At 55.0% G+C, this 25,025-nt stretch overlaps 2 protein-coding genes across 2 annotated transcripts in view; both read right to left on the bottom strand.

Moving 5' to 3' along the window:
- Window positions 1-24,104, bottom strand: part of parp1 (poly (ADP-ribose) polymerase 1) — a 66,949-nt gene extending 42,845 nt beyond the window's left edge. Inside the window, exons 1-4 of the mRNA XM_059645159.1 lie at window positions 23,959-24,104; window positions 9,012-9,174; window positions 7,189-7,304; window positions 1,695-1,909 (exon numbers count right to left, since the gene is read on the bottom strand). Coding sequence (XP_059501142.1) covers window positions 1,695-1,909; window positions 7,189-7,304; window positions 9,012-9,174; window positions 23,959-24,072 — 608 coding nt within the window. The 5' untranslated portion in view covers window positions 24,073-24,104. The remainder of the gene's footprint in view (window positions 1-1,694; window positions 1,910-7,188; window positions 7,305-9,011; window positions 9,175-23,958) is intronic.
- Window positions 2,779-7,134, bottom strand: LOC132209517 (uncharacterized PE-PGRS family protein PE_PGRS54-like). Its single transcript, XM_059645057.1, has 5 exons — window positions 6,923-7,134; window positions 5,083-6,768; window positions 3,489-3,722; window positions 3,100-3,366; window positions 2,779-3,016 (listed from the first exon to the last, which is right to left on the bottom strand). The coding sequence occupies exons 1-5, from the start codon at window positions 7,132-7,134 to the stop codon at window positions 2,779-2,781; spliced, it is 2,637 nt and encodes an 878-aa protein (XP_059501040.1).
- Window positions 24,105-25,025: the final 921 nt, after the last annotated feature.

The raw sequence follows: 25,025 nt of genomic DNA, 5'->3' as shown, positions 1-25,025 counted from the left end.
CACCCTCTGCATGAAAACGTTGCCCTCAGGTCCCTTTTACATCTTTCCCTTATCACCTTGAACCTATGCCTTCTCGTTTTGGAAGCCACCCCCCATCCCAGGGAAACACCTAAACTGCAGTGAACATAATCCAAACCGATTCAAACTCTCTTCACGGGCCAGTCCTACCATCCCAAGAATCAGTCTGGTAAACTTCTGTTACACTCTCTCCGTAACCAGATCATCCATCTTCAGATAAGGAGACCAAAACTGCACACAATCCTCCCAGGTGTAGCATCACCAAGGCTCTGTATAACTGCCGCAAGATGTCCTTGCTCCTGCATTCAAATCCTCCTCTAACAACCTCCCCATCTTCCCAATAGTTTTCATCTCCTCCGCGCTGCTGCGTATTTATCCTGGAACTTTCTTCTTAATATAAGTGTGGACATACCTACGCTACAACGGGCTGCAGCAGTCCAAAAAAGCAGCCCACCACCATCCCAATGATGGGCAATAGATGTTGGCCCAAACAGCAAAACCTACAGCCACTGAATAAATAAAACAAATAATAGTTTTTCAAAAAGAGTCATAAAGGACTTGAAGATTCTGGGGTGGAGTGTAACAGATTTTGTACTATTGTGTATAGTTCTGGTTGCCCTGCGATAGGAAAGATATTATTAAATTGGAGAGGGTTCAGAAAAAAATTACCAGCATGTTGCTGGGGCTGGAGGGTTTGAGGTGCAAGGGGAGGCTGGATTGGCTGGGGCATGTTACACTGGAGCATTGGAGGTTGAGGGGGTGACCTCACAAAGGTTTATAAAATCATGAGGGGAATAGATCAGGAGAATAGCCAAGGTCTTTTTCCTAGGGCGGGGAAGTTCAAATCCAGGGGACATATTTTTATGGTGAGAGGAAAAAGATTTAAGAGGGACCCGAGAGGCAACCGTTTCACACAGAGGTGGTTTACGGGTGGAATGAACTGCCAGAGGAAGTGGCAGATGCAGGTACAGTTACAGCATTTAAAAGACATGTGGACAGGTGCACGAATGGCAAGTGTTTAGAGCAATATGGGCCAAACGCAGGCCAGTGGGACTAGTTAGTTTGGGAACATGACAAGTTGGGCCAATGAGTGGGTTTCTATGCTGTAAGTATCCATGACTCTCTGAAGTTTCTCTTTCTTTACTCTCATCGTAACCGTCAGAGTGAAACTTGGGTTACGCGGAATACATGCGTCAGTGTGCTATCCAAATGACTCAGAAACTATTCTGCAAAAGCACTGGGCACAGTCTCAAATATACCCAGAAGGAAACTCATCAGCTTTCACTCAAAACACAGACGGTTAGATTCTTTTACAGTAGAGCAAATGCAAAAACAACTTCTACCCTTTCAGCGGTATCTTGTTGCACAAAACTAATTAAAAACAGAAATTGGAGAACATTCTGGGAAAACAGAGCTGAGAACAGTACAGGTTGAAGAAAGGTGGAAATCTAATTAAAAACTTCAGATGGTTTATATATAGAATGATGGATAGATTACAGACTGGTGGCTAATTGAGGGGTTCAAATGGTTTATATACAGCATATGACACAGGTAATTAGAGATATTTGAGTGCAGAGCACAGATACAGACAAACAAACAAACATACATGTTGGAGTGGACCACTCGGTCCCCTGAGCAGAGGTTATGTTAATAGATACATGAATATTCATAAATACCCTTCAGCCTTGACAGCTGGTAGCTGTTTCTTTAGCATTGATTTGTCCTCTGCACTCAAAGTGCTGAAGCCCTTCAGCTGGGTGGCGCCGTAGGTGGGCAGGAAGCCCAGTTCTGCTCTGTTGGTCACGAAACACGCAGGATGGTACCATCGATCGATCATCCCCAGCTGCGGCTTCTCTGCATCGATCATTTTCTTGGAGACACGGACAGTATCCTGTGTGTCGGAAACACAACAGCACGTTTAGAGAATGGTGAAATGGGAGGAGGGTAGGCCTGGGCTCCTGTCATTGCTAAACCAACTTGAACATCCACTCCCTCCACCCCACCCGGCGCTCAGTAGCAGCAGCGTGTACTATCTACATGAACCTCAGGCAGCAGCTTCCAGGCCCACAGCCCCTTCCATCTCAAAGGACAATTGCAGCAGATACATGGGAGTTCCCCTCCAAGCCACTCACCATCCTGACTTGGAAGTATGTCGTCAGTGTTGCTGGGTCAAATTCCTGGAATTCCCTGCCAGAAGGGCATTGTGGGTCAACCCATGGCAGTTGGGCTACTGCAGTTCAAAGAGCAGCGCACCATTACCTTCTCCATGGTAATTAGAAATGGGCAACAAACACTAGTGAAAAAAGCCATACCTGCTTTAACCCTGCCCCAATCCCAGAATGCCTCACCATAACACTTCGGCCAGGGCAGCACACTCTGGTACTGTACTCAGTTACCGAACAAACTCTCCTGCACTGCAAATCACATTCACCGACTCAGAACCCAATGGTACGAACAACTGATACCTAAATGAAACTTAAAATATCTTACTCTTGTCTGCACCATCAATGTAACTTTAAAAATAATATAACAAAAGATCATGCGACAACACTTGAATGGGGCTGTTCTACATTTTGTTTCAGAAACCTCCTGTGAAGTCCCTTGGGAGCCTTGTAAATTACATAATGCAATACATTTTGTATTAACCAAACCCCGCCGGTACCCGCCGCGCCGTCCCGGCCGGGCCCCGCCGTCACCCGCCGCGCCGTCCCGGCCGGGCCCCGCCGTCACCCGCCGCGCCGTCCCGGCCGGGCCCCGACGTCACCCGCCGCGCCGTCCCGGCCGGGCCCCGCCATCACCCGCCGCGCCGTCCCGGCCGGGCCCCGCCGCGCCGTCCCCCGCCGGGCCCCGCCGCTCCGTGCCGGCCGTCCCCCGCTGGGCCCCGCCGTCCCCCGCCGTCCGGGCCCCGCCGTCCCGTCCCGGCCGGGCCCCGCCGTCCCGTCCCGGCCGGGCCCCGCCGTCCGGGCCTCGCCGACCCGTCCCGGCCGGGCCCCGCCGTCTGGGCCCCGCCGACCCGTCCCGGCCAGGCCCCGCCGACCCGTCCCGGCCGGGCCCCGCCGTCCCCCGCCCCGCCGTCCCGGCCGGGCCCCGCCGTCCCCGCCCCGCCGGGCCCCGCCGTCCCCGCCCCGCCGTCCCGTCCGGGCCCCGCCGTCCGGGCCCCACCGTCCGGGCCCCGCCGTCCGGGCCCCGCCGTCCCCGCCGCGCCCCGCCGTCCGGGCCCCGCCATCCCCCGCCGCTCCATCCCGGCCGGGCCCCGCCATCCCCGCCCCGCCTTCCGGGCCCCGCCGGCCCCGCCGTCCGGGCCCCGCCGTCCCGTCCCCCCCGCGCCGTCCCCCGCCGTCCGGGCCCCGCCGTCCGGGCCCCGCCGTCCCCGCCACGCCGTCCCGGCCGGGCCCCGCCGTCCCCGCCCCGCCGTCCCGTCCGGGCCCCGCCGTCCCCGCCCCGCCGTCCCGGCCGGGCCCCGACGTCACCCGCCGCGCCGTCCCGGCCGGGCCCCGACGTCACCCGCCGCGCCGTCCCGGCCGGGCCCCGCCGCGCCGTCCCCCGCCGGGCCCCGCCGCTCCGTCCCGGCCGTCCCCCGCTGGGCCCCGCCGTCCCCCGCCGTCCGGGCCCCGCCGTCCCGTCCCGGCCGGGCCCCGCCGTCCCGTCCCGGCCGGGCCCCGCCGTCCGGGCCTCGCCGACCCGTCCCGGCCGGGCCCCGCCGTCTGGGCCCCGCCGACCCGTCCCGGCCAGGCCCCGCCGACCCGTCCCGGCCGGGCCCCGCCGTCCCCGCCCCGCCGTCCCGGCCGGGCCCCGCCGTCCCCGCCCCGCCGGGCCCCGCCGTCCCCGCCCCGCCGTCCCGTCCGGGCCCCGCCGTCCGGGCCCCGCCGTCCCGTCCCCCCCGCGCCGTCCCCCGCCGTCCGGGCCCCCGCCGTCCGGGCCCCGCCGTCCCCGCCACGCCGTCCCGGCCGGGCCCCGCCGTCCCCGCCCCGCCGTCCCGTCCGGGCCCCGCCGTCCCCGCCCCGCCGTCCCGGCCGGGCCCCGACGTCACCCGCCGCGCCGTCCCGGCCGGGCCCCGACGTCACCCGCCGCGCCGTCCCGGCCGGGCCCCGCCGCGCCGTCCCCCGCCGGGCCCCGCCGCTCCGTCCCGGCCGTCCCCCGCTGGGCCCCGCCGTCCCCCGCCGTCCGGGCCCCGCCGTCCCGTCCCGGCCGGGCCCCGCCGTCCCGTCCCGGCCGGGCCCCGCCGTCCGGGCCTCGCCGACCCGTCCCGGCCGGGCCCCGCCGTCTGGGCCCCCGCCGACCCGTCCCGGCCAGGCCCCGCCGACCCGTCCCGGCCGGGCCCCGCCGTCCCCGCCCCGCCGTCCCGGCCGGGCCCCGCCGTCCCCCGCCCCGCCGGGCCCCGCCGTCCCCGCCCCGCCGTCCCGTCCGGGCCCCGCCGTCCGGGCCCCACCGTCCGGGCCCCGCCGTCCCCTGCCGTCCGGGCCCCGCCGTCCCCGCCGCGCCCCGCCGTCCGGGCCCCGCCATCCCCCGCCGCTCCATCCCGGCCGGGCCCCGCCATCCCCGCCCCGCCTTCCGGGCCCCGCCGGCCCCGCCGTCCGGGCCCCGCCGTCCCGTCCCCCCCGCGCCGTCCCCCGCCGTCCGGGCCCCGCCGTCCGGGCCCCGCCGTCCCCGCCACGCCGTCCCGGCCGGGCCCCGCCGTCCCCGCCCCGCCGTCCCGTCCGGGCCCCGCCGTCCCCGCCCCGCCGTCCCGGCCGGGCCCCGACGTCACCCGCCGCGCCGTCCCGGCCGGGCCCCGACGTCACCCGCCGCGCCGTCCCGGCCGGGCCCCGCCGCGCCGTCCCCCGCCGGGCCCCGCCGCTCCGTCCCGGCCGTCCCCCGCTGGGCCCCGCCGTCCCCCGCCGTCCGGGCCCCGCCGTCCCGTCCCGGCCGGGCCCCGCCGTCCCGTCCCGGCCGGGCCCCGCCGTCCGGGCCTCGCCGACCCGTCCCGGCCGGGCCCCCGCCGTCTGGGCCCCGCCGACCCGTCCCGGCCAGGCCCCGCCGACCCGTCCCGGCCGGGCCCCGCCGTCCCCGCCCCGCCGTCCCGGCCGGGCCCCGCCGTCCCCGCCCCGCCGGGCCCCGCCGTCCCCGCCCCGCCGTCCCGTCCGGGCCCCGCCGTCCGGGCCCCACCGTCCGGGCCCCGCCGTCCCCTGCCGTCCGGGCCCCGCCGTCCCCGCCGCGCCCCGCCGTCCGGGCCCCGCCATCCCCCGCCGCTCCATCCCGGCCGGGCCCCGCCATCCCCGCCCCGCCTTCCGGGCCCCGCCGGCCCCGCCGTCCGGGCCCCGCCGTCCCGTCCCCCCCGCGCCGTCCCCCGCCGTCCGGGCCCCGCCGTCCCCGCCACGCCGTCCCGGCCGGGCCCCGCCGTCCCGTCCGGGCCCCGCCCCGCCGTCCCCGCCCCGCCGTCCCGTCCGGGCCCCGCCGTCCGGGCCCCGCCGTCCCCCACCGCGCCGTCCCCCGCCGTCCGGGCCCCGCCGTCCCCCGCCGGCCGGGCCCCGCCGTCCCGTCCGGGCCCCGCCCCGCCGTCCCGTCCGGGCCCCGCCCCGCCGTCCCGTCCGGGCCCCGCCGTCCCCCGCCGTCCGGGCCCCACCGTCCGGGCCCCGCCGTCCCCTGCCGTCCGGGCCCCGCCGCGCCCCGCCGTCCGGGCCCCGCCATCCCCCGCCGCTCCATCCCGGCCGGGCCCCGCCATCCCCGCCGCGCCGTCCCCCGCCGTCCCCGCCACGCCGTCCCGGCCGGGCCCCGCCGTCCCCGCCCCGCCGTCCCGTCCGGGCCCCGCCGTCCCCCGCCGTCCGGGCCCCGCTGTCCCCCACCGCGCCGTCCCCCGCCGTCCGGGCCCCGCCGTCCCCCACCGCGCCGTCCCCCGCCGGCCGGGCCCCGCCGTCCCCCACCGCGCCGTCCCCGCCCCGCCGGCCGGGCCCCGCCGTCCCCGCCCCGCCGTCCCGTCCGGGCCCCGCCCCGCCGTCCCGTCCGGGCCCCGCCGTCCCCCGCAGTCCGGGCCCCGCCGTCCCCTGCCGTCCGGGCCCCGCCATCCCCCGCCGCTCCATCCCGGCCGGGCACCGCCATCCCCGCCCCGCCTTCCGGGCCCCGCCGTCCCCCGCCGCGCCGTCCCCCCCGCCCGGGCCCCGCCGTCCCCCGCCGTCCGGGCCCCGCCGTCCCCGCCCCGCCCGGGCCCCGCTGTCCCCCACCGCGCCGTCCCCCGCCGTCCGGGCCCCGCCGTCCCCCACCGCGCCGTCCCCCGCCGTCCGCGCCGCGCCGTCCCCCGCCGTCCGGGCCCCGCCGTCCCCGCCGCGCCGTCCCCCGCCGTCCGGGCCCCGCCGTCCCCTGCCGCTCCGTCCCGGCCGGGCCCCGCCGTCCGGGCCCCGCCGTCCCCTGCCGCTCCGTCCCGGCCGGGCCCCGCCGTCCCCTGCCGCTCCGTCCCGGCCGGGCCCCGCCGTCCGGGCCCCGCCGTCCCCTGCCGCTCCGTCCCGGCCGGGCCCCGCCGTCCGGGCCCCGCCGTCCCCTGCCGCTCCGTCCCGGCCGTCCGGGCCCCGCCGTCCCCTGCCGCTCCGTCCCGGCCGTCCGGGCCCCGCCGTCCCGGCCGGGCCCCGCCGTCCGGGCCCCGCCGTCCCCTGCCGCTCCGTCCCGGCCGGGCCCCGCCGTCCGGGCCCCGCCGTCCCCTGCCGCTCCGTCCCGGCCGGGCCCCGCCGTCCGGGCCCCGCCGTCCCCTGCCGCTCCGTCCCGGCCGGGCCCCGCCGTCCCCTGCCGCTCCGTCCCGGCCGGGCCCCGCCGTCCCCTGCCGCTCCGTCCCGGCCGGGCCCCGCCGTCCCCCGCCCCGCCGCGCCGTCCCGGCCGGGCCCCGCCGCGCCGTCCCGGCCGGGCCCCGCCGCGCCGTCCCGGCCGGGCCCCGCCGCGCCGTCCCGGCCGGGCCCCGCCGCGCCGTCCCGGCCGGGCCCCGCCATCCGGGCCCCGCCGCGCCGTCCCGGCCGGGCCCCGCCATCCCGGCCCCGCCGCGCCGTCCCGGCCGGGCCCCGCCATCCCGGCCGGGCCCCACCGTCCCCCGCTGGCCGGGCCCCGCCCCGCCGGCCGGGCCCCGCCGTCCTGTCCCGGCCGGGCCCCAGTTCCCATGCTGGGCTATTCTAACGCTTCAACAGTAGCAGTAATCATGTGATGTCCGCTCACCTTCTCTATTTTTTCACTACAGCCTTTACAGGTGCTCCTGTTTGATTTGGCGTACTCCACGGCAAAATCAATCAAGGTCTTCTCCCCTTTACTCTCTCCCTGATCGCCGCCTTTTCCTGTGAGTTTGAGACAGAACACTTGAAGGAGAGAGATAGCGGAACCCCCAATTCCCACACGTTTTCCCAGAATCTACCGTTGGATAAATGAGTCTCTACATTTTGGCCACAGTAGATTACGGCACAGGCCCAACCTATGCTTCATCGTCTCAACCGCTAGTTATTGTCTGGTGAGCAGCAAATGTAAGTTGGTTTGTTATAAAAGATCAGGAGTTGACTTGATACAGGCGTTCCGAATTATAAAAGGTTAAGAGCAAGGAAGGACAAACCATTTCCAATGACAGAAAGGTTGGAAGCAATGGCAAGGACACAAGCTACAGGTCACTGGGGAAAGAACGAAAGGACGTGCTGCCTGTAAACACAATGGAGACAGGCTCAATAATGACTTTCCAAAGAGAATTGGCTGAATGCCTGCACATTAAAGCATCACAGGGTTGTAATGAAAAATCAGGAAGGTCTTGTGGTGGAGTGCATAGTGTCCATCCCTATGAGGCAGTCCCAAACCAGGCCTTATTGGCCAGCGTGATTACCAGCCTGCAGAATTTGTCTGAACGCAGGTGGGAAAAGGCTGGAAAGTCTCCCAGTCAGTCATCCCTCAGAAACCAAGGGGAAACCACTGTAGGGTCTTGCCCAGAGGAGTAGACCAATCCAATCAAAGCTCATGGCCCAAGCCTCAGATGGGTGGGAAGACAGACAGACAGTGAGAGAGCAGGGGAACAGGACTAGTCGGATAGTTGAGGGTGGCAGGCCCAATGGCTTCACTTTGTGCTGTTATTACTGAGGGCCTGGAACTCCCCAAAACTCAAAGGTCACAACACTGGAAACAGGACAAAGTGACAAGGCAGGAAATGAAGACAGAGCCAGGAGCAGAATGCCAGGTCTGCGCGTCTCAAAGCCAAGCCAGGGAGATGGAAAACAAAAGTGCACCATACCAAACATTCCTCATCTTCCTCCTCAGCACAGTCTATCAGGTGGGATAGAGTGGGTGTTAGGAATCTGGGCATTCTTATCCCAAGATTGTCCCATGAAAATACAGATTGCACTGCACTTAAAAAAGAAAACCGTAGATATTTACTTTAGAAAAACGCAGCTGAGATTGTACACTTGAAACATCAGGGAAAGCCTCATGTCTTTCACTTTGATTGAAGTGCGGTCTACACCTCTCTATGATCAGATGTCCTGTATGGAGGACAGCAAGAGCAACAAACCTAAGATGCCAGCGACCTCAAAGGCAACAAACTCTTGAGGCAAATACTTGACCATTAAATTACCGATCCCTAAACGTGTTGACAGCGGGGAATGAGGAAAACTGCTCCGAAAACATTTCATTCGTTTTAAAATCATGTGGTTCGATCTACCATCTTGAACTATTTATCCAAGCAAAATCTACCAGCAAAGAATTAACATTCTCAACCTTTACAAAACAACAAAACATTTCCAATAAAAATGAAGTGGCCTAAATATAAAAGCAAGGGGGACAGTGAAATCAACAGATTCCAGGAACGAGATAGCAGGTTCTTTTCTTCATTCTAATTTAATTTTATTTGAAAGCCACATCAAGAGTGTAAATGGCAGAAATGGGACGTAGACTCAGACAGGAATAAAAGACTGAGTGAAGTGATAGTGCAGGATAATTAAGACGAAGGAGACGAGTTGGAATTAGAGTCCCATTAGAAATGCGGGAGGAATAATATTAATAAAAGGTACCTCCTCCCATTCCTCCGGTTTCAATGGTCTTTTTAATCTTCTCTTGGTCATCCCAGCGAAGGTCTGATAATCCATCTATATCCGTGGGTGACACTACCCGCGCTCGCTTCCAGAAGCAGGCATAGTGGTGCCAGTGGGGCACCTTCCCGTCAAACATCGGCGACTGCAAGGAAGCAGATTTGACACAACAGTCAGACTGGGAGAACACCACCAGCAAGATGCAGACGCTCAGGGCCACACAGCCTCCTGCCCTGACTCACCGGCAATGATGTTTCCTCTCTGGAAGGTTGGGGGTGGAGGGGGCTGGGCCTGCAACTTGGGGTCAGTCTATCTAAAGTAGCGGAGGCCCACTCAAGTGGGGCACGAGCAGACATTCTCCCTCATAGAGGACCAAGAGCCGACGAAGGGCAGCGGGCACCGGGTCTCAGAATTTCTGACGCGGCAGCAGTTGGGGTCGCAGGGAAAGTGTTGGATGATCCGAGAGAAGGCGGGTTAAAGGAGGATAGGGAGTGGGAATACGGAGCTTGGGTGAGACGTGATTTTATTAAAGGGCACAGCGTGCATGAGGGGCTGAATGGCCTCCTCCTTGTGTGGAGGTTAGGCTGGCGTATGAGGCCCCAGTGGGGTTACTTACCGTGCGGTGCTGTGCATCCCGAAGCCAGAAGGAGTTGGCACATGCACCGGTTGGTGTCTGTGAAGTCTCGCTGGCCCTGGCCGTATGGAGACTCCCTACTGAGGCTGAAGGTCCGTAAGGCCAGACAAGCCAGAGACTGTGAAGGTGAAGGTCGGGAACAGGATGATGGAGACTCATTGACTGGGAGCTTGAGGTTGTTTGTGGCAGGAGCTGGAAATGTACCCTACAGTGATGTGGTGATATCAATGACAGCTTCTGTGGCACCCACTCCTGCCATTCCTGAGGAACAGCGTCATGTCAGAAACAAACAGGGATCCATAAGCCACTGGGTCCTTCATGTCTGCTCCAACATTCAATATGATCAGGGCTGATCCTCCAGCTCTATGCCACGCTCCCACTTTCTCTCCATACTTTAAAGAATTACATTGCTTTAAACTGAGGGGTGAAAGATATAGGACAGATGTCAGAGGTAGTTTCTTTACTCAGAGAGTAGTAAGGGAATGGAACGCTTTGCCTGCAACGGTAGTAGATTCGCCAACTTTAGATACATTTAAGTCGTCATTGGATAAGCATATGGGCGTACATGGAATAGTGTAGGTTAGATGGGCTTGAGATCGGTATGACAGGTCGGCACAACATCGAGGGCCGAAGGGCCTGTACTGTGCTGTAATGTTCTATGTTTTCCTTGAATATATTCAGTGACTTGGGCTCCACATTCTTCTATGGAAGAGAATTCCACAGGCTCACTGATGAGCGAAGATGTTTTTCCTCATCTCCTACTCTGCATCCTCTGACTATGTCCCCTGGTTCTAGATTCTTTAAGATATAGAAGCCTGGCCACATGCACCAACAGGTTCAAGAACAGTTTCTTCTCCGCTGTTATTAGACTGAGGAAAGGACTGTCTAACTTCAAAGAATGTTGATCATGTTAATGCTGATCTTGCACACATCCCATGCAGTATAACCTGTGTGCCTCACTCCAGCCAGGCTTTTCTCAGCCTGTGATCTGTCTGTCCTTACTTACGATGATCTGCCTGTACTGCTTGCAAACAAAGCTTTTCACTGTATTTAGGTGCACATGACAACAAAAAAAAAGCAAAAGAGATGTACATCACAGGAACAGGCCCTTCGACCCTCCTGTGCTAATCATCATACCTTGACTAAACTAAAAAAGATCTTCTGCCCTTATTTGCTCTGTATCCCTCTACTCCCTCACTATTCATGTAACCATCCAGATGCCTCTTAAATGTCGCCAACTTGCCTGCTTCCACCACCTCCTCTGGCAGTGTATTCCAGGCTCCTATCACACTGCATGAAAAGTTTTCCTCGCACATCTCCCATAAACTTTTGCCCGCTCACCTTGAACCTGTGCCCCCTTATAAATGAAACTTCAACCTTGGGAAAAAGCCTCTGGCTATCCACCCTATCTATGCCTCTCATAATTCTATAGACCTCTATCAGGTCTCCTCTCGGCCACCATCTTTCCAGTGAAAACAATCCTAGTCTTTTTAATCTTTCCTCATAGTCAATGCCCTGGACACTAGGCAGCATCTTGGTAAACCTTCTCTATGCTCTCTCTAAAGATTTCACATCCTTCTGGTAATATAGCGACCAAAACTGCACACAATGCTGCAAATGCAGCCTACCAAGGGTTTTGCAGCTGTAATACGGTTTGCCAACTCTTGTACTCCATGCCCCGGCCGAAGGCAACAAGCATGTCATATGCCTTCTTAATCACCTTGGCCACCTCTGTTGCTACTTTTAGGGAACCGTGGACCTGCACACCCAGATCCATCTGTATGTTAATGTTCCTAAGGGTTCTGCAATTCACAGCATAATTCATATCTAAATGTGATCCTCTAAAATGCATCACCTCCCATATGTCTGGATTAAGCTCCATCTGCCATTTCTATGCCCAAGTCACCAATCTGTGTCCTTTCACAATTGTTGGCATGATCAGCAACTCCACCAATCTTCATGTCATCTACAAACTTACTAACCATACCATCCACATTTTCCACCAGATCATTTATATATACTGCAAAACAACTAACGACTTAAGACCGATCCCTGTGGAATACCACTCACTACCAGTCTCCATTCTGAAAAATACCCTTCCACTACTACCCTCTGTCTTGTATGACCTGGAATAGATCCCATCTGGCCCTGGGGACTTGTCTACCTTAATGCAATTTAGGATACCCAAAACTTCCTCCTTTAATATACTGACATTCTCTAGAGTATTCATACACTCATCCCTCACCCCAACATCAGTCATGTCCTTCCCCTCGGTGAATGCCAACACAAAGTGCTTACTAAGGATCTCTCCCACTTCCTGTGGCTCCACACATAACTTCCCTCCTTTGTCCTTGAGTGGGCCTACTCTTTCCCTTGCTAACCCCTTTCTTCTAATATATGCATAAAAAACCTTGGGATTCTCCTTGAACCTGTTTGTGAAAGACATTTCATGGCCCCTGTTAGCCTTCCTAATTCCACATACAAGTTCCTTCCCACTTTCTCCACACTCTTCAATGGCTTTGTCAGTTTATAGCTACCTAGACTTAACGTATGCTTCCTTTTTCATTTTGACTAAGTTGACAATTTCCCTCGTTCCTGAATCCTGCCATTCCCATCCTTCAGTTTTGCAGAGACATCCATATCCTGCACTTTAATCACCTGGTCTTTAAAAGCCTCCCATATGCCTGACATAGATATGCCCTCAAATAACTGCTCCCAATACACATTCCCCAGTTCCTGTCTAATGTGGATGTAATTGGCCCTTGCCCAGTCAAATACCCTCACCCGAGGACCACTCTTGTCCTTGTCCATGACTACTCGAAATCTTATCGAGTTATGGTCGCTAAGCCTAAAATGTTCTCCTTTGAAACATCAATCACCTTTCCTGGCTCATTCCCTAGAACCAAGTCCACTATGGTTGGATTGTTAACATACTGTCTCAAAAAGCCCGTCTGGACACACCTAACTAATTGCCCTCCATCTGAGCCCCTGGCTCTGAGGAAGTCCCAGTCAATAAAAGTTGAAGTCATGCACTACAATTGCCTGGCTTTGTTCACACCTTTCCAGTATCAGACTACACAGCTGCTCCTCTGTCACCCGTGGGCCTTTGGGAGGTCTGTAGAAAACACACAACACTGTGATTTCACCCTTCTTACTCCTGAGCTCCACCCACAATGCCTCACTACAAGATCCCTCCGACGTATGCTCCCTTATCACAGTTGTGATATCATCCCTGTCCAGCGATGCAAATCTGCCGCCACTTTTGTTCCCACTTTGTCCCGTTTAAAACAGCGATACCCTCAAAGAGACAGTAGGAGCTGCCGATGCTGCAGAATCTGAGATAACAAGGTGTAGAGCTAGATGAACACAGCAGGCCAAGCCGCAACAGAGGAGCAGGAAAGCTGACGTTTCGGGCCTAGACTGTTCCTCAGACCCTTCTTTTCTGAAGAAGGGTCTAGACCCGAAACGTCAGCTTTCCTGCTCCTCTGATGCTGCTTGGCCTGCTGTGTTCATCCAGCTCTACACCTTGAACCATGTCTCCGCAATGGCAATAACATCATAATTCCATGCAGCAATCTGTGCTCTTAGTTCACCTGTCTTACCTGTTATACTTTTTGCATTGAAGTAAATGCACTCCAGACCTCCAGTCCCTCCGAGCCTGCGACTTCCCTCCGCCTGCTCTTACTCCGCACTATGCATGTCACAATATCTCCTTTATCTCAAAGTCCCTGCACTTACCGGCCTGTTGTTCCAGTTCCCACCGCGAACCCCCCTCCCACCCCCACCACACTATCATATCAAATAAAATCCTGTTTAATACAGGCCCAGATGAACGAATTTCTCCTCACAGGACAGTCCTGTCATTCCCAGTACCAACCTAGCGATACTCCAATGCATCCTCTTTATGGCAAGAACATCCTTTCATGGGTTGGAGATTAAGTCTGTACAGAATACTCCAGGTGTGGCGTCACCAAAGCCCTGTGTAACTGCAGTAAGACATCCCTCCTTCTGAACTTAAATCATCTCGCAATGCAGACCAATATACCATTTGCCTTCCTAATCAGTTATTGCATTTGCCTGCCTGCTTGTACCTGATGTACAAGGACACCCAGGTCCCTTATACATCCACACCTTTCAATGCATCACCATTTAAATCAGTCTCCTCTTCTCCATTTTTCACTCTGACTTGTATAATTCAGAGGCCTACAGGTGGGTGTGTCTCTGCTTTAAAGATTTGCAAATACCTACCTTGACTGTCGGAGCCCTCCATTCCTGTTCCAGCAGCGAAAGAGCGGGAGCTCTAACCGAGAAGGACTCTCGTCTGTTAAGGTAAGGCTTTTCGATTTATACCCTTGTGTATTGTGCAATTTATTAAAAGTTTAATTGTTTCATTGAAAAAGAGTGTAGCAGAGAAGTACTAGAAAGCATTTAATACATAAGTTGTAAAAGTTAACTAAATAAGTAGTAATGGCTGGACAGGTGATGTGCTGCAGCTGTATGATGTAGGAGCTGGCTGATCCCACTGTGAACGGCAGTGACCACATCTGCAGCAAGTGTTCATTGTTACAGGGGATTCTATTATTAGGGGGACAGATAGTATCCTATGCCAGCCGGATCGGGAGCCCCGCATGGTGTGTTGCCTGCCCGGTGCCAGGGTGCGGGACATCTCCGACTGGGTTGAAAGGATATTGGAGCAGGAGGGGGACGATCCAGTTGTTGTGGTCCATGTGGGGCTAACAACATCGGCAAAGCTCGGGTAGAGGACCTGTTCAGGGATTATCAAGCACTAGGAAAGAAATTGAAGTACAGGTCCTCAAGGGTCATAATCTCCGGATTACTGCCCGAGCCACGTGCTAATTGGCATAGGGAAAAGAAAGTTAGGGAAGTAAACACGTGGCTAAGGGATTGGTGTGGGAAAGAGGGATTCCATTTCATGGGGCATTGGCATTAGTTTTGGAACCGGAGGGATCTGTACCGTTGGGACGGTCTCCACCTGAACCGATCTGGAGCCAGTGTTCTAGCGAAAAGGATAAATAGGGTGGTCAGTAGGACTTTAAACTAGTGAGTCGGGGGGGAAAAGGGAGAGTGAAAGAGACAGGGAGTATGGAGTTAAATGGAAAGATAAGCAACAGGATAGCATGTGTACAGGTGGATTTAAGCTCGAGGCAGAGTAGGAATACAGCAAAAAGGAAGGATAGCTTAAGACATCTTAGGATTTCCAACCTCTCTAATAATAAGTAAGCTAGCATTAAGGTACTCTATCTAAATGCTCGTGGTATTCGCAACAAAGTAGATGAATTAACAGCACAAATCCTCTTGAATGATTATGATGTGGTAGGTATCACAGAGACATGGTTGCAGGGAGCTCAGGACTGGCAGTTAAACATCCAAGGATTCACAACATATCGAAAAGACAGGGAGGTGGGCAGAGGGGGTGGGGTTGCCTTGTTAGTTAAGAATGGAATTAAATCTACGGCACTGAATGACATAGGGACAGAAGATGTGGAGTCTGTGTGGGTGAAATTGAGGAACCACAAAGGCAAAAAAACTATAATGGGAGTTATGCACAGACCTCCTAACAGTGATCAGGACCAGGGGCACAAGATGCACCAAGAAATAAATAGGGCCTGTCAGAAAGGCAAGGTCATGGTGATCGTGGGGGACTTCAATATGCAGGTGGATTGGGTGAATAATGTTGCCGGTGGATCCAAAGAAAGGGAATTCATGGAATGCTTGCAGGATGGCTTTTTGGAACAGCTTGTGATGAAGCCCACAAGGGAGCAGGCTATTCTGGACTTAGTGCTATGTAATGAGCCAGACTTTATAAAAGACCTTAAAGTAAGGGAACACTTTGGAGGCAGCGATCATAATATGGTAGAATTCAGTCTGCAGTTTGAAAGAGAGAAGGCAAAAATCGGATATAATGGTGTTACAGTTAAGTAAAGGTAATTACAGGGGCATGAGAGAGGAATTGACGAAAATCGACTGGAAGCAGAGCCGAGCGGGGAAGACAGAGCAACAATGGCAGGAATTTCTGGGTGTAATCGAGGACACAGTACAGAGGTTCATCCCAAAGAAAAGAAAGATTATCCGGGGTGGGATTAGACAGCCATGGCTGACAAAGGAAGTCAGGAAATATATCAAAGAAAAAGAGACAGCCTATAAAGTGGCCAAGAGCACTGGGAAATCAGAAGATTGGGAAGGCTACAAAAACAAACAGAGGATAACAAAGAGAGCAATAAGGAAGGAGAGGATCAAATATGAAGGTAGGCCAGCTAGTAATATTAGAAATGATAGTAAAAGCTTCTTTCAATACATAAGACACAAACGAGAGGCAAAAGTAGATATTGGGCCGCTCCAAATTGATGCTGGAAGGCTAGTGATGGGAGATAAGGAAATAGCTGAAGAACTTAATAAGTACTTTGCGTCAGTCTTCACAGTGGAAGACATGAATAGTATGCCAACAATTAGGGAGAACCAGGGGGCAGAGTTGAGCATGGTAGGCATTACAAAAGAGAAAGTGCTAGAAAAGCTAAAGGGTCTAAAAATTGATAAATCCCCTGGCCCCGATGGGCTACATCCTAGAGTTCTGAGGGAGGTGGCTGAGGAAATAGCGGAGGCTTTGATCGTGATCTTTCAAAAGTCACTGGAGTCAGGGAAAGTCCCAGACGATTGGAAAATTGCTGTTGTAACCCCCTTGTTTAAGAAGGGATCAAGGCAAAAGATGGAAAATTACAGGCCGAATAGCCTAACCTCGGTACTTGGTAAAATTCTAGAATCCATTGTCAAGGATGAGATTCCTAAATTCCTGGAAGTGCAGGGTCAGATTAGAACAAGTCAGCATGAATTTAGTAAGGGGAGGTCGTGCCTGACAAACCTGTTAGAATTCTTTGAAGGGGTAACAAGTATGTTAGACCAGGGAAACCCAGTAGATGTTATCTATCTAGACTTGCAAAAGGCCTTTGATACAGTGCCTCACGGGAGGCTGCTGAGCAAGGGGAGGGCCCATGGTGTTCGAAATGAGCTACTGGCTTGGATTGAGGATTGGCTGTCTGACAGAAAGCAGAGAGTTGGGATAAAAGACTCTTTTTTGGAATGGGAACTGGTGACGAGAGGTGTCCAGCAGGGTTCAGTGTTGGGGCCACAGCTGTTCACCCTATATATTAATGATCTGGATGAAGGGACTGGGGGCATTCTGGCGAAGTTTGCTGATGATACAAAGATAGGTGGACAGGCAGGTAGTAGTGAGGAGGTGGGGAAGCTGCAGAAAGATTTAAGATAACAAAGTGTGAAACTGGATGAACGCAGCAGGCCAAGCAGCATCTCAGGGTCTAGGCACAAAACGTCAGCTCTTGTGCTCCTGAGATGCTGCTTGGCCTGCTGTGTTCATCCAGCTTCACACTTTGTTATCTTGAATTCTCCAGCATCTGCAGTTCCCATTATCTCTGCAGAAAGATTTAGACAGTTTAGGAGAGTGGCCCAGGAAATGGCTGATGAAATTCAATGTGAGTAAATGTGAGGTTTTGCACTCTGGAAAAAAGAATACAGGCATGGACTATTTTCTAAATGGTGAGAAAATTCGCAAATCAGAAGTGCAAAGGGATCTGGGAGTGTTGGTCCAGATTCTCTAAAGGTTAACTTGCAGGTAGAGTCTGTAATTAAGAAAGCGAATGTAATGTCGTTTATCTCAAGAGGGTTGGAATATAAAAGCAGCGATGTGCTTCTGAGACTTTATAAGGCTCTAGTTAGGTCCCATGTAGAATACTGTGTCCAATTTTGGGACCCACACCTCAGGAAGGACATACTAGCCCTGGAGCACGTCCAGCGGAGATTCACACGGATGATCCCTGGAATGGTAGGTTTAACGTATGATGAACGGCTAAGGATCCTGGGATTGTACTCATTAGAGTTTGGAAGGTTGAGGGGAGATCTAATAGAAACTTACAAGATAATGTGTGGTTTAGAAGGGGTGGATGCTAGGAAGTTGTTTCCGTTAGACGGGGAGACTAGGATCCATGGGCACAGCCTTAAATTAGAGGGGGTAAATTTAAAACTGAAACGAGACGACACGTCTTCAGCCAGAGAGTGGTGGGCTTGTGGAATTCATTGCCGCAGAGTGCAGTGGAGGCCGGGACGTTGGATGCCTTCAAGGCAGAGATCGACAAATTCTTGATCTCAGAAGGAATCAAGGGCTACGGGGAGAGTGCAGGGAAGTGGAGTTGAAATGCCCATCAGCCATGATTTAAATGGCGGAGTGGACTTGATGGGCTGAATGGCCTTACTTCCACTCCTATGTCTTATGGTCTATAACTTCACATTTAGCCATAACATACAACACCTGCTTGCCCACTCAATTGATTAAATCATTTTGACGCCTACTTGCATTCTCCTCAGAACTCGCAACCCTGCACAATTCTTTACTGTCAGCACGCCTGGAAATGTGGCATTTTATTCCCTCATCCAGGTAATTTTTAAATTGTGAATATCTGGGGTCTACGCACTGATCCTCACGGTAACCCACTTACGTCTGCCTTTCACTTGGAAAATAACCCATTTATTCCCAAGTAGTTTCCTATCTATGAACTAATTCCCCACCCATGCCAGTACGTTCCTCCCAATCCTGCATGCTTCAACTCTGCCCAGTAACCTCTGGACGTGGGACTTTTATCAAAAGTCTTCTTAAAGTCCAAATACACAACATCCGCTGGTTCTCCCTTGTCTATTCTACAATTTACACCCCCAGTAGACAGCCTGGATCATCAAAACAAGGATGGGAAGGAAGAAAACAGCAATGTTTACTGACATCAGGGTGGCTCAAAGCACTAAACAGACCAATGAATGCTTTCTGTGTTGCAAAAGTGACAGCCAAGCAGCGTTCAGCAAAGGAAAAACAAGGCAAGCGGCTTCAAAGAGCAATGCTGACTGACTGACAATGAGCATCGGTCAGCGAGCGGAGCAAAAATCCCCCGTTTCATAGTCACTCTGTGGGATTTCCAGCATTCACTTGGGTGTGCACACCAGTATCTGAGTGTGACAGAGTGTGTAAGTGAGAGAGCAAGGCCCTGTGCAGGTGTAACAGTGTGTGCGCGTGTGCGCGAGAATATGTGAGGGTGCGGGTGCGCGCGCGCGAGAATATGTGAGGGTGTGCGCGCGCGAGAGGGTGCGAGAGAGAGAGAGAGAGAGAGAAAGAGAAAGAGAGAGAGAGCAAGAAGGCATACATGCAGGGACGAGAGCAAGTGAGAGAGACAGAGAACAAGACAACGTGCGTGCAGGCGCGCGCACGTCAGACAGCGTGAGATGGAGCACGAGCGAGAGAGAGAGAGACAGCGCGCGAGAGTGATTGTGCAAGTGACAGTGAAAGTACAAGAGTGAGTGTGTGAAAGATGTGCGTGCATGAGAAAATGAGAGTCAGAGTGAAAGTGCGTGAGAAAGTGAGTGAATAAAAGTGAATGACGTGTGGTGTATGAGAACATAGTGTATGAGAATGTATGAGGGAGGGCACAGTGTGAGGGAGGGAGAGCAGAGAGTGAGGGAGGGGCAGCATGAAAGTGACAATTCAATGCCTCATCTTAGCAACAGCACCTCTAACGGTACAGCACTGCACTGAGGCGATCAGCCAGGATTACACTTTCCAATATCTGGAACGAGGTTTGAATGCATGACCTACGGTTTGGCAGGGATGTCCACCAGGAAAAGCTGGAATTTCAGCTGAAGAGCTTTCAATGGGATGACTCCTTTTCGAGAGACCGGTTTGTGAAGGGGAAGAAATGGGGGCGGGGGGGGCGCATGTCAACAGATTGAGATCGGACCTTTTGCCCAGCAAGGTCAGTTCGCCCAGTCCACCAGACCTTGGTCTCCAAGTCAATCTTGTGCTTGGGCATGTAATCGAAGACAAAGCCTGAATTATTAAAAGGAGTACATTGTGTGATCTTGTTACATCCAGAACAAGGGCTTCCTCAGTATCCAGTCGACTGCAGAGCATCCATTAACCAATCAATACTTGGCTTAGCTTCTCCCCCACAAAATGGCCACGCTATAAAATATCTCATTGCGAGGGAACACAGCACAGGAACTGGCTGATCTGCTCAGCTAACCTCAAACAAATATCTTTTGTGGTCTCTGCCTTCATCATTAATTCAGGAACCTCAACGTGTTTCCCCTGAAGTACCTATCTCAAAATGACGGCCAACAGTCCAGTTAGATTCTCACAAATGCCAAGTACTCTTTTACAGAAGGATACAAGTCTCCAGCAGACTGGGCACTGCTGGGAATTCTGCCTTATAACCTGCCTGGCTAATTTGTTTCTCAAATAACAAATCATGGGTGAGGAGATTACCTGGCACTTACCACCCCTGTGGGATCTTGCTATGCACAAGCAAATGCCTAGGCTTTCTTCATTACAACGCTCACTGCACTTCATCGAATCTTAGATTTCAGCCATTCAGTCCAGCGCTTCTGCACCATTCTCCAAACAAACAATGACTCAGTGCCATCTCCCTGTCTTTCCCAATACCCTTACACACTGTTTGTATTTAAATAGCCATCCAATTCCCCTCCGGGTTCTCACAGTCGAACCTGGCTCCACTACATTTCCAGGCAGTGCATTCCACACCCCAACTACTCACTGTTTCATTTGCACATCACCTCACACAGAGACACCCTCTCCTTGTCTACTCTGTCCAGTCCACTCGGGATTTTGAAACCCTCTATTAAATCTCCACTCAGCCTTCTCTCCAGCAAGAATAGTCCCAGTTTCTCCTACCTATCCTCAGCACCAAAGTTTCTCAATCCTGGAACCATTCTTGTAATTCACTTCCGCACTCTCTCCAACATCTTTCCCATAATGTGGTGTGCGTAATTGTAGTACAGTTAGGGTCTACGACCAGTGTTCAAATTAATTACACAAGTAGACTGACACCAGCTATAAACTGAAGCAGTAAAATGACAACAACTTATATGTTAGAATACCTTTACCACAGCAAAAGGTTCCAAATGAACCTCAGGGGTTCACTTTCACACAATGTTTTGTTCCTGTGTGCCCACTCAGCTAGCTACAGAGTGGGGCGGGTGCCCAAAAGGTTGACAAACATAGAAAACAGGAACAGTAATAGGCTGAGATAACACGGTGTGAAGCTGAATGAACACAGCAGGCCAAGCAGCATCACAGGAGCAGGAAAGCTTGACATTTCGGGTCGGGACCCTTCTTCAGAAAATAGTAGTAGGCTGTTCGGTCCATCGAGTCTGCTCTGTCATTCAACAGGATCATGGCTGATCAGACATTGCTCACGTCCACTGCCCTATGTTTTACCCATAACCCTCAATTCCCTGACTGATCAAGAACTATCTCAGCCTTAAATAAGTACAAGGACTCTGTTGCCACAGCTCTCTGTGGCAAGGACTTCCAAAGACTCTCAATGCTCTACAAGAATAAATTCTTCCTCATCCCAATCTTAAATTGGCACCCCTTTATTCTGAGAATGTGCCCTCTGGGCTTAGACTCTGCCACGATGGTAAACATCCTCTCAACACTGGATTCTCAAGGGGCTTGACACTGTCAATGTGTTTAGCGAGGGAGGATCAGGACCTGAAGGATGTTCTGTCTCACACACAGTGGGAAACACGTGGCAACATGAGTGAACAGCAGAGTAAAAACTCAACATTCGTTTCAGAAAAGTTTGCATCCTACGTGGGGCAGGAGGCTGTCTCTGCAGGAATGCACAATGACAAGGGGCTCAATATCCTTAATGACCGACACTGTTCCACTTTGATGCCTCTCAGCACAATATAAAACAGTTACACCACAGAAAGAGGCCATTCAGCCTACGCATTCTGTACAAGAAGAACTCAAGGTGGTAATCCAATCCGCAGTTCTTTCGGTTTTCACTCATTTCAGACTCGTTCCCAATTTTTACCAACTCTCTCAAATCCCCCTGTCGATCTTTTCTCTGACCCATTGACATAACTCATCTCGTGAATCTTTACTGCATCCTCTCAAACAGCTCTGCCTGAAGTGTGGTGCCCAGAACTGCACACTATACTCGCAGCGAGGTCAAACCGACCTTCCAGAAGGGCCCGTCACACATTTCTTGACTTTGTACACAATGCGTCTGCAACAGAATCCCTCGTGCCTTCTTAATGCCACATTTTCAACTTGCTATGCCACTTTCAAGGGTCACAGAGATCCACAGCACAGAAAGGGGCTCTTCAGCTCATCCCACTGCCTATAGGTTCTGTAAACACATGCAGGTATCCCCTGGCCTCTGTGTTCCTGCACCCGACTCCCACTACCCAATTAGAATCACATTCTTTCTATTATTTTGCCAGCCTTCATTCTTACTTCCAAACAATAGGTTTTGCTGAGACTTCCTGCTCTCCTTGTTCTGGTTTCACCACTCCAGCCTCCTCCCTCCAGTCTTCATCCGCATGTTAATGACTGCATTGTTCTCTGTTTGCTGCTTACACCCCTGCACTGGAAAATATCATCAACTTCTAAACCACCCCCTCAACTTCAACATGGTTCATCTTCAACACTTCCCTTCCCCTGTGTCTCTATTTCTGAGACTGATTGCTGACTAACATTCATTGTAAGACCACTAACTCCCACACTGACCTGGTTATACTCCCCTCCACTGCAAAGACTGCATTCTCACAGACTGTTTGTCTGTGAGAGCGAGCCCGAGTTTCCCTCCCACCTGCCCGCCCCTCCCTCCCAAATGACCAACCCCCATCCCAAATCCTTACGTACACTGGCTCCATCCCCACTTCCTTGACCTGTCTGTCTCCTCTCCACCTATCTGCTCCTCTATCCACCTTCCATCATCACTTCCTCCTCCCGCTATTTATTTCAGAGTCCCCTCCCCCTCCCCCATTTCTGAAAAAGATGCAGCTTGGCCTGCTGTTTTCATCCAGCTCCACACTGTTATCTCAGATTCTCCAGCATCTGCAGTTCCCATTATCTCTCTCTCCACACCCTAATCGTCAGCTTTCCTGCTTCTCTGATGCTGCCTGTCCTGCTGTGTTCATACAGCTCCACACCTTGTTATCTCAGACTCCAGCATCAGCAGTTCGTACTATCCCAGAGATTCCTGTGGCTATTTTAGTTCTCCACCTTACTCTCAAACTGACATCCCTGCCCTGCTGCCAGCCAATGTTCCACTCTGCAAATTGGCACATTACAGTCTTCCACATTCAACATGGATTTCAACAATCCTGGAATGTAAATCCTGTCTCTCTCTCCCCGCTGTTTTCTTTCCAGGCATCAGCCTTGCTCCGCACTCCACTCGATTTGATTCCTGAAGACAACTGTCCATGATTCTCTTTACTGTCCCATTATCACCCTCTTCGGCTCTGAGCAACTGAAAGATGGGTCACTTAGTGTTTCCTGTCTTACGTCCCATGACATTCCACCCAGCCCCTCATTTAAAACTTGCTTCTTGTGTCCTAGCTCTGATCAAACACTTAACTGTGACGTTAAACACCACACACACACACACACACACACACACACCAACTGAGTAGCTTCTCTCTCCACAGATGCTTCCAGACCTGCTGAGCACGTCTTGATTCCACTTCTCAGACCTTCCACTGTTTTTTTTGGCTTACAACAGCATGCTTGTGGTCCTCTGCAATATTCCCAACCCCCCCTTCCACTTGCATTGTCTGAGCCACAAGACCCAGCTGATCCAGTTAGTTATGTGGGTCAAACAGCATTTCTGAAGATTTAAAATTCCCCTCGGATTCTGACCGTGCCTTTTGCTGTGAAAGAATCTGTCTCAAAAGTGTATATATATATAAAAAAAAACGAAACGCAGGATTTCACCAGAGGACGACCACTCTGAGCTCAGTCTACAAGGTGGGCATGCGTCTGCAGATAATCACTGGGATTTTTAGCAATGCATTTGGGGGAAGAAAAAAAAAGAGGTTTTCGCAATTAATATTTAATCAACGGGGGAGGGGGGGGGTCACTTTGAAAATGGGGCTTCTGAAGAGGATGGAAGTTGCAATGATTTTCAATGAATGTTGCAGGCCTGGCTTACAGCGTGAGTCATCAGCAAAACACAGCAGCTCAGAAAGGTCAAAGAGGTGGCGGATACAAAACCCAGAATCACCAGAAACGGAATAAAAAATAATGCATTTTGAAAAGGAGCAGGATGCATGCCCACAAAAAACCTGCGGCCGCCCCGGTCTACAACACGAGGCCTGCACGCTGAAGGGGGGGGGGCGGGGGGAACATCCCCGCTGCCAGTCAGCAGCCCGGGGCCAAACTCTCGCCGGTCCCGACCAGCGATCGCTCACCTGCACCATGATGGCCAGCCGCAGCGAGTCCTTGGCGATACTTTCGCCGCATTTCTTGCACGACGCCCGCCCGCTCTTCGCATACTCCGCCTTGAAGAGCTTCTCGTCGGCCATGGCGACGCAGCAGCTGCACGGCCCCGCCTGCAGGAGGCAGCAGCGGGCACCCCACTCCCAGCGAGCGCGGGAAAGGGGCGGGGCCCTGCGGGGGCGGGACTGACACGGGAGGGGCGGGGATACGGGGGAAGGGGTACGTGGGCACAATGTGATTGACAGGGCACGGGGGCACAGTGTGATTGACAGGGGCACGTGGGCACAGGGTGATTGACAGGGCCACGTGGGCACAGTGTGATTGACAGGGACACGTGGGCACAGTGTGATTGACAGGGCACGGGGGCACAGTGTGATTGACAGGGACACGGGGGCACAGTGTGATTGACAGGGACACGGGGTGATTGACAGGGGCATGTGGGCACAGTGTGATTGACAGGGCACGGGGGCACAGTGTGATTGACAGGGACACGGGGGCACAGTGTGATTGACAGGGCACGGGGTGATTGACAGGGGCATGTGGGCACAGTGTGATTGACAGGGCACGGGGGCACAGTGTGATTGACAGGGACACGGGGGCACAGTGTGATTGACAGGGGCACGTGGGCACAGGGTGATTGACAGGGCACAGGGTGATTGACAGGGCACAGTGTGATTGACAGGGCACGGGGCACAGGGTGATTGACAGGGGCACGGGGGCACAGTGTGATTGACAGGGCACGGGGCACAGGGTGATTGACAGGGCCACATGGGCACAGTGTGATTGACAGGGGCACGTGGGCACAGGGTGATTGACAGGGCACAGGGTGATTGACAGGGCCACGTGGGCACAGTGTGATTGACAGGGACACAGGGGCACAGTGTGATTGACAGGGCATGGGGCACAGGGTGATTGACAGGGCCACGTGGGCACAGTGTGATTGACAGGGGCACGTGGGCACAGGGTGATTGACAGGGGCACAGGGGTGCAGTGTGATTGACAGGGACACGGGGGCACAGTGTGATTGACAGGGCACGTG

The sequence above is a fragment of the Stegostoma tigrinum genome, chromosome 4 (genome assembly GCF_030684315.1).
Source record: "Stegostoma tigrinum isolate sSteTig4 chromosome 4, sSteTig4.hap1, whole genome shotgun sequence".
In the NCBI taxonomy this organism is placed as follows: Eukaryota; Metazoa; Chordata; class Chondrichthyes; order Orectolobiformes; family Stegostomatidae; genus Stegostoma; species Stegostoma tigrinum.
This window is presented reverse-complemented; position numbering and strand designations above follow the sequence as displayed.

Coding starts and splice junctions, on each gene's coding strand:
- LOC132209517 (XM_059645057.1), bottom strand. CDS start 7,134: ATGGGAACTGGGGCCCGGCCGGGACAGGACGGCGGGGCCCGGCCGGCG. Junction 6,769..6,922: donor GGCGGGGCCCGGCCGGGACG/GCGCGGCGGGGC, acceptor ACGGAGCGGCAG/GGGACGGCGGGGCCCGGCCG. Junction 3,723..5,082: donor GGCGGGGACGGCGGGGCCCG/GCCGGGACGGCG, acceptor GGCGGGGCCCAG/ACGGCGGGGCCCGGCCGGGA.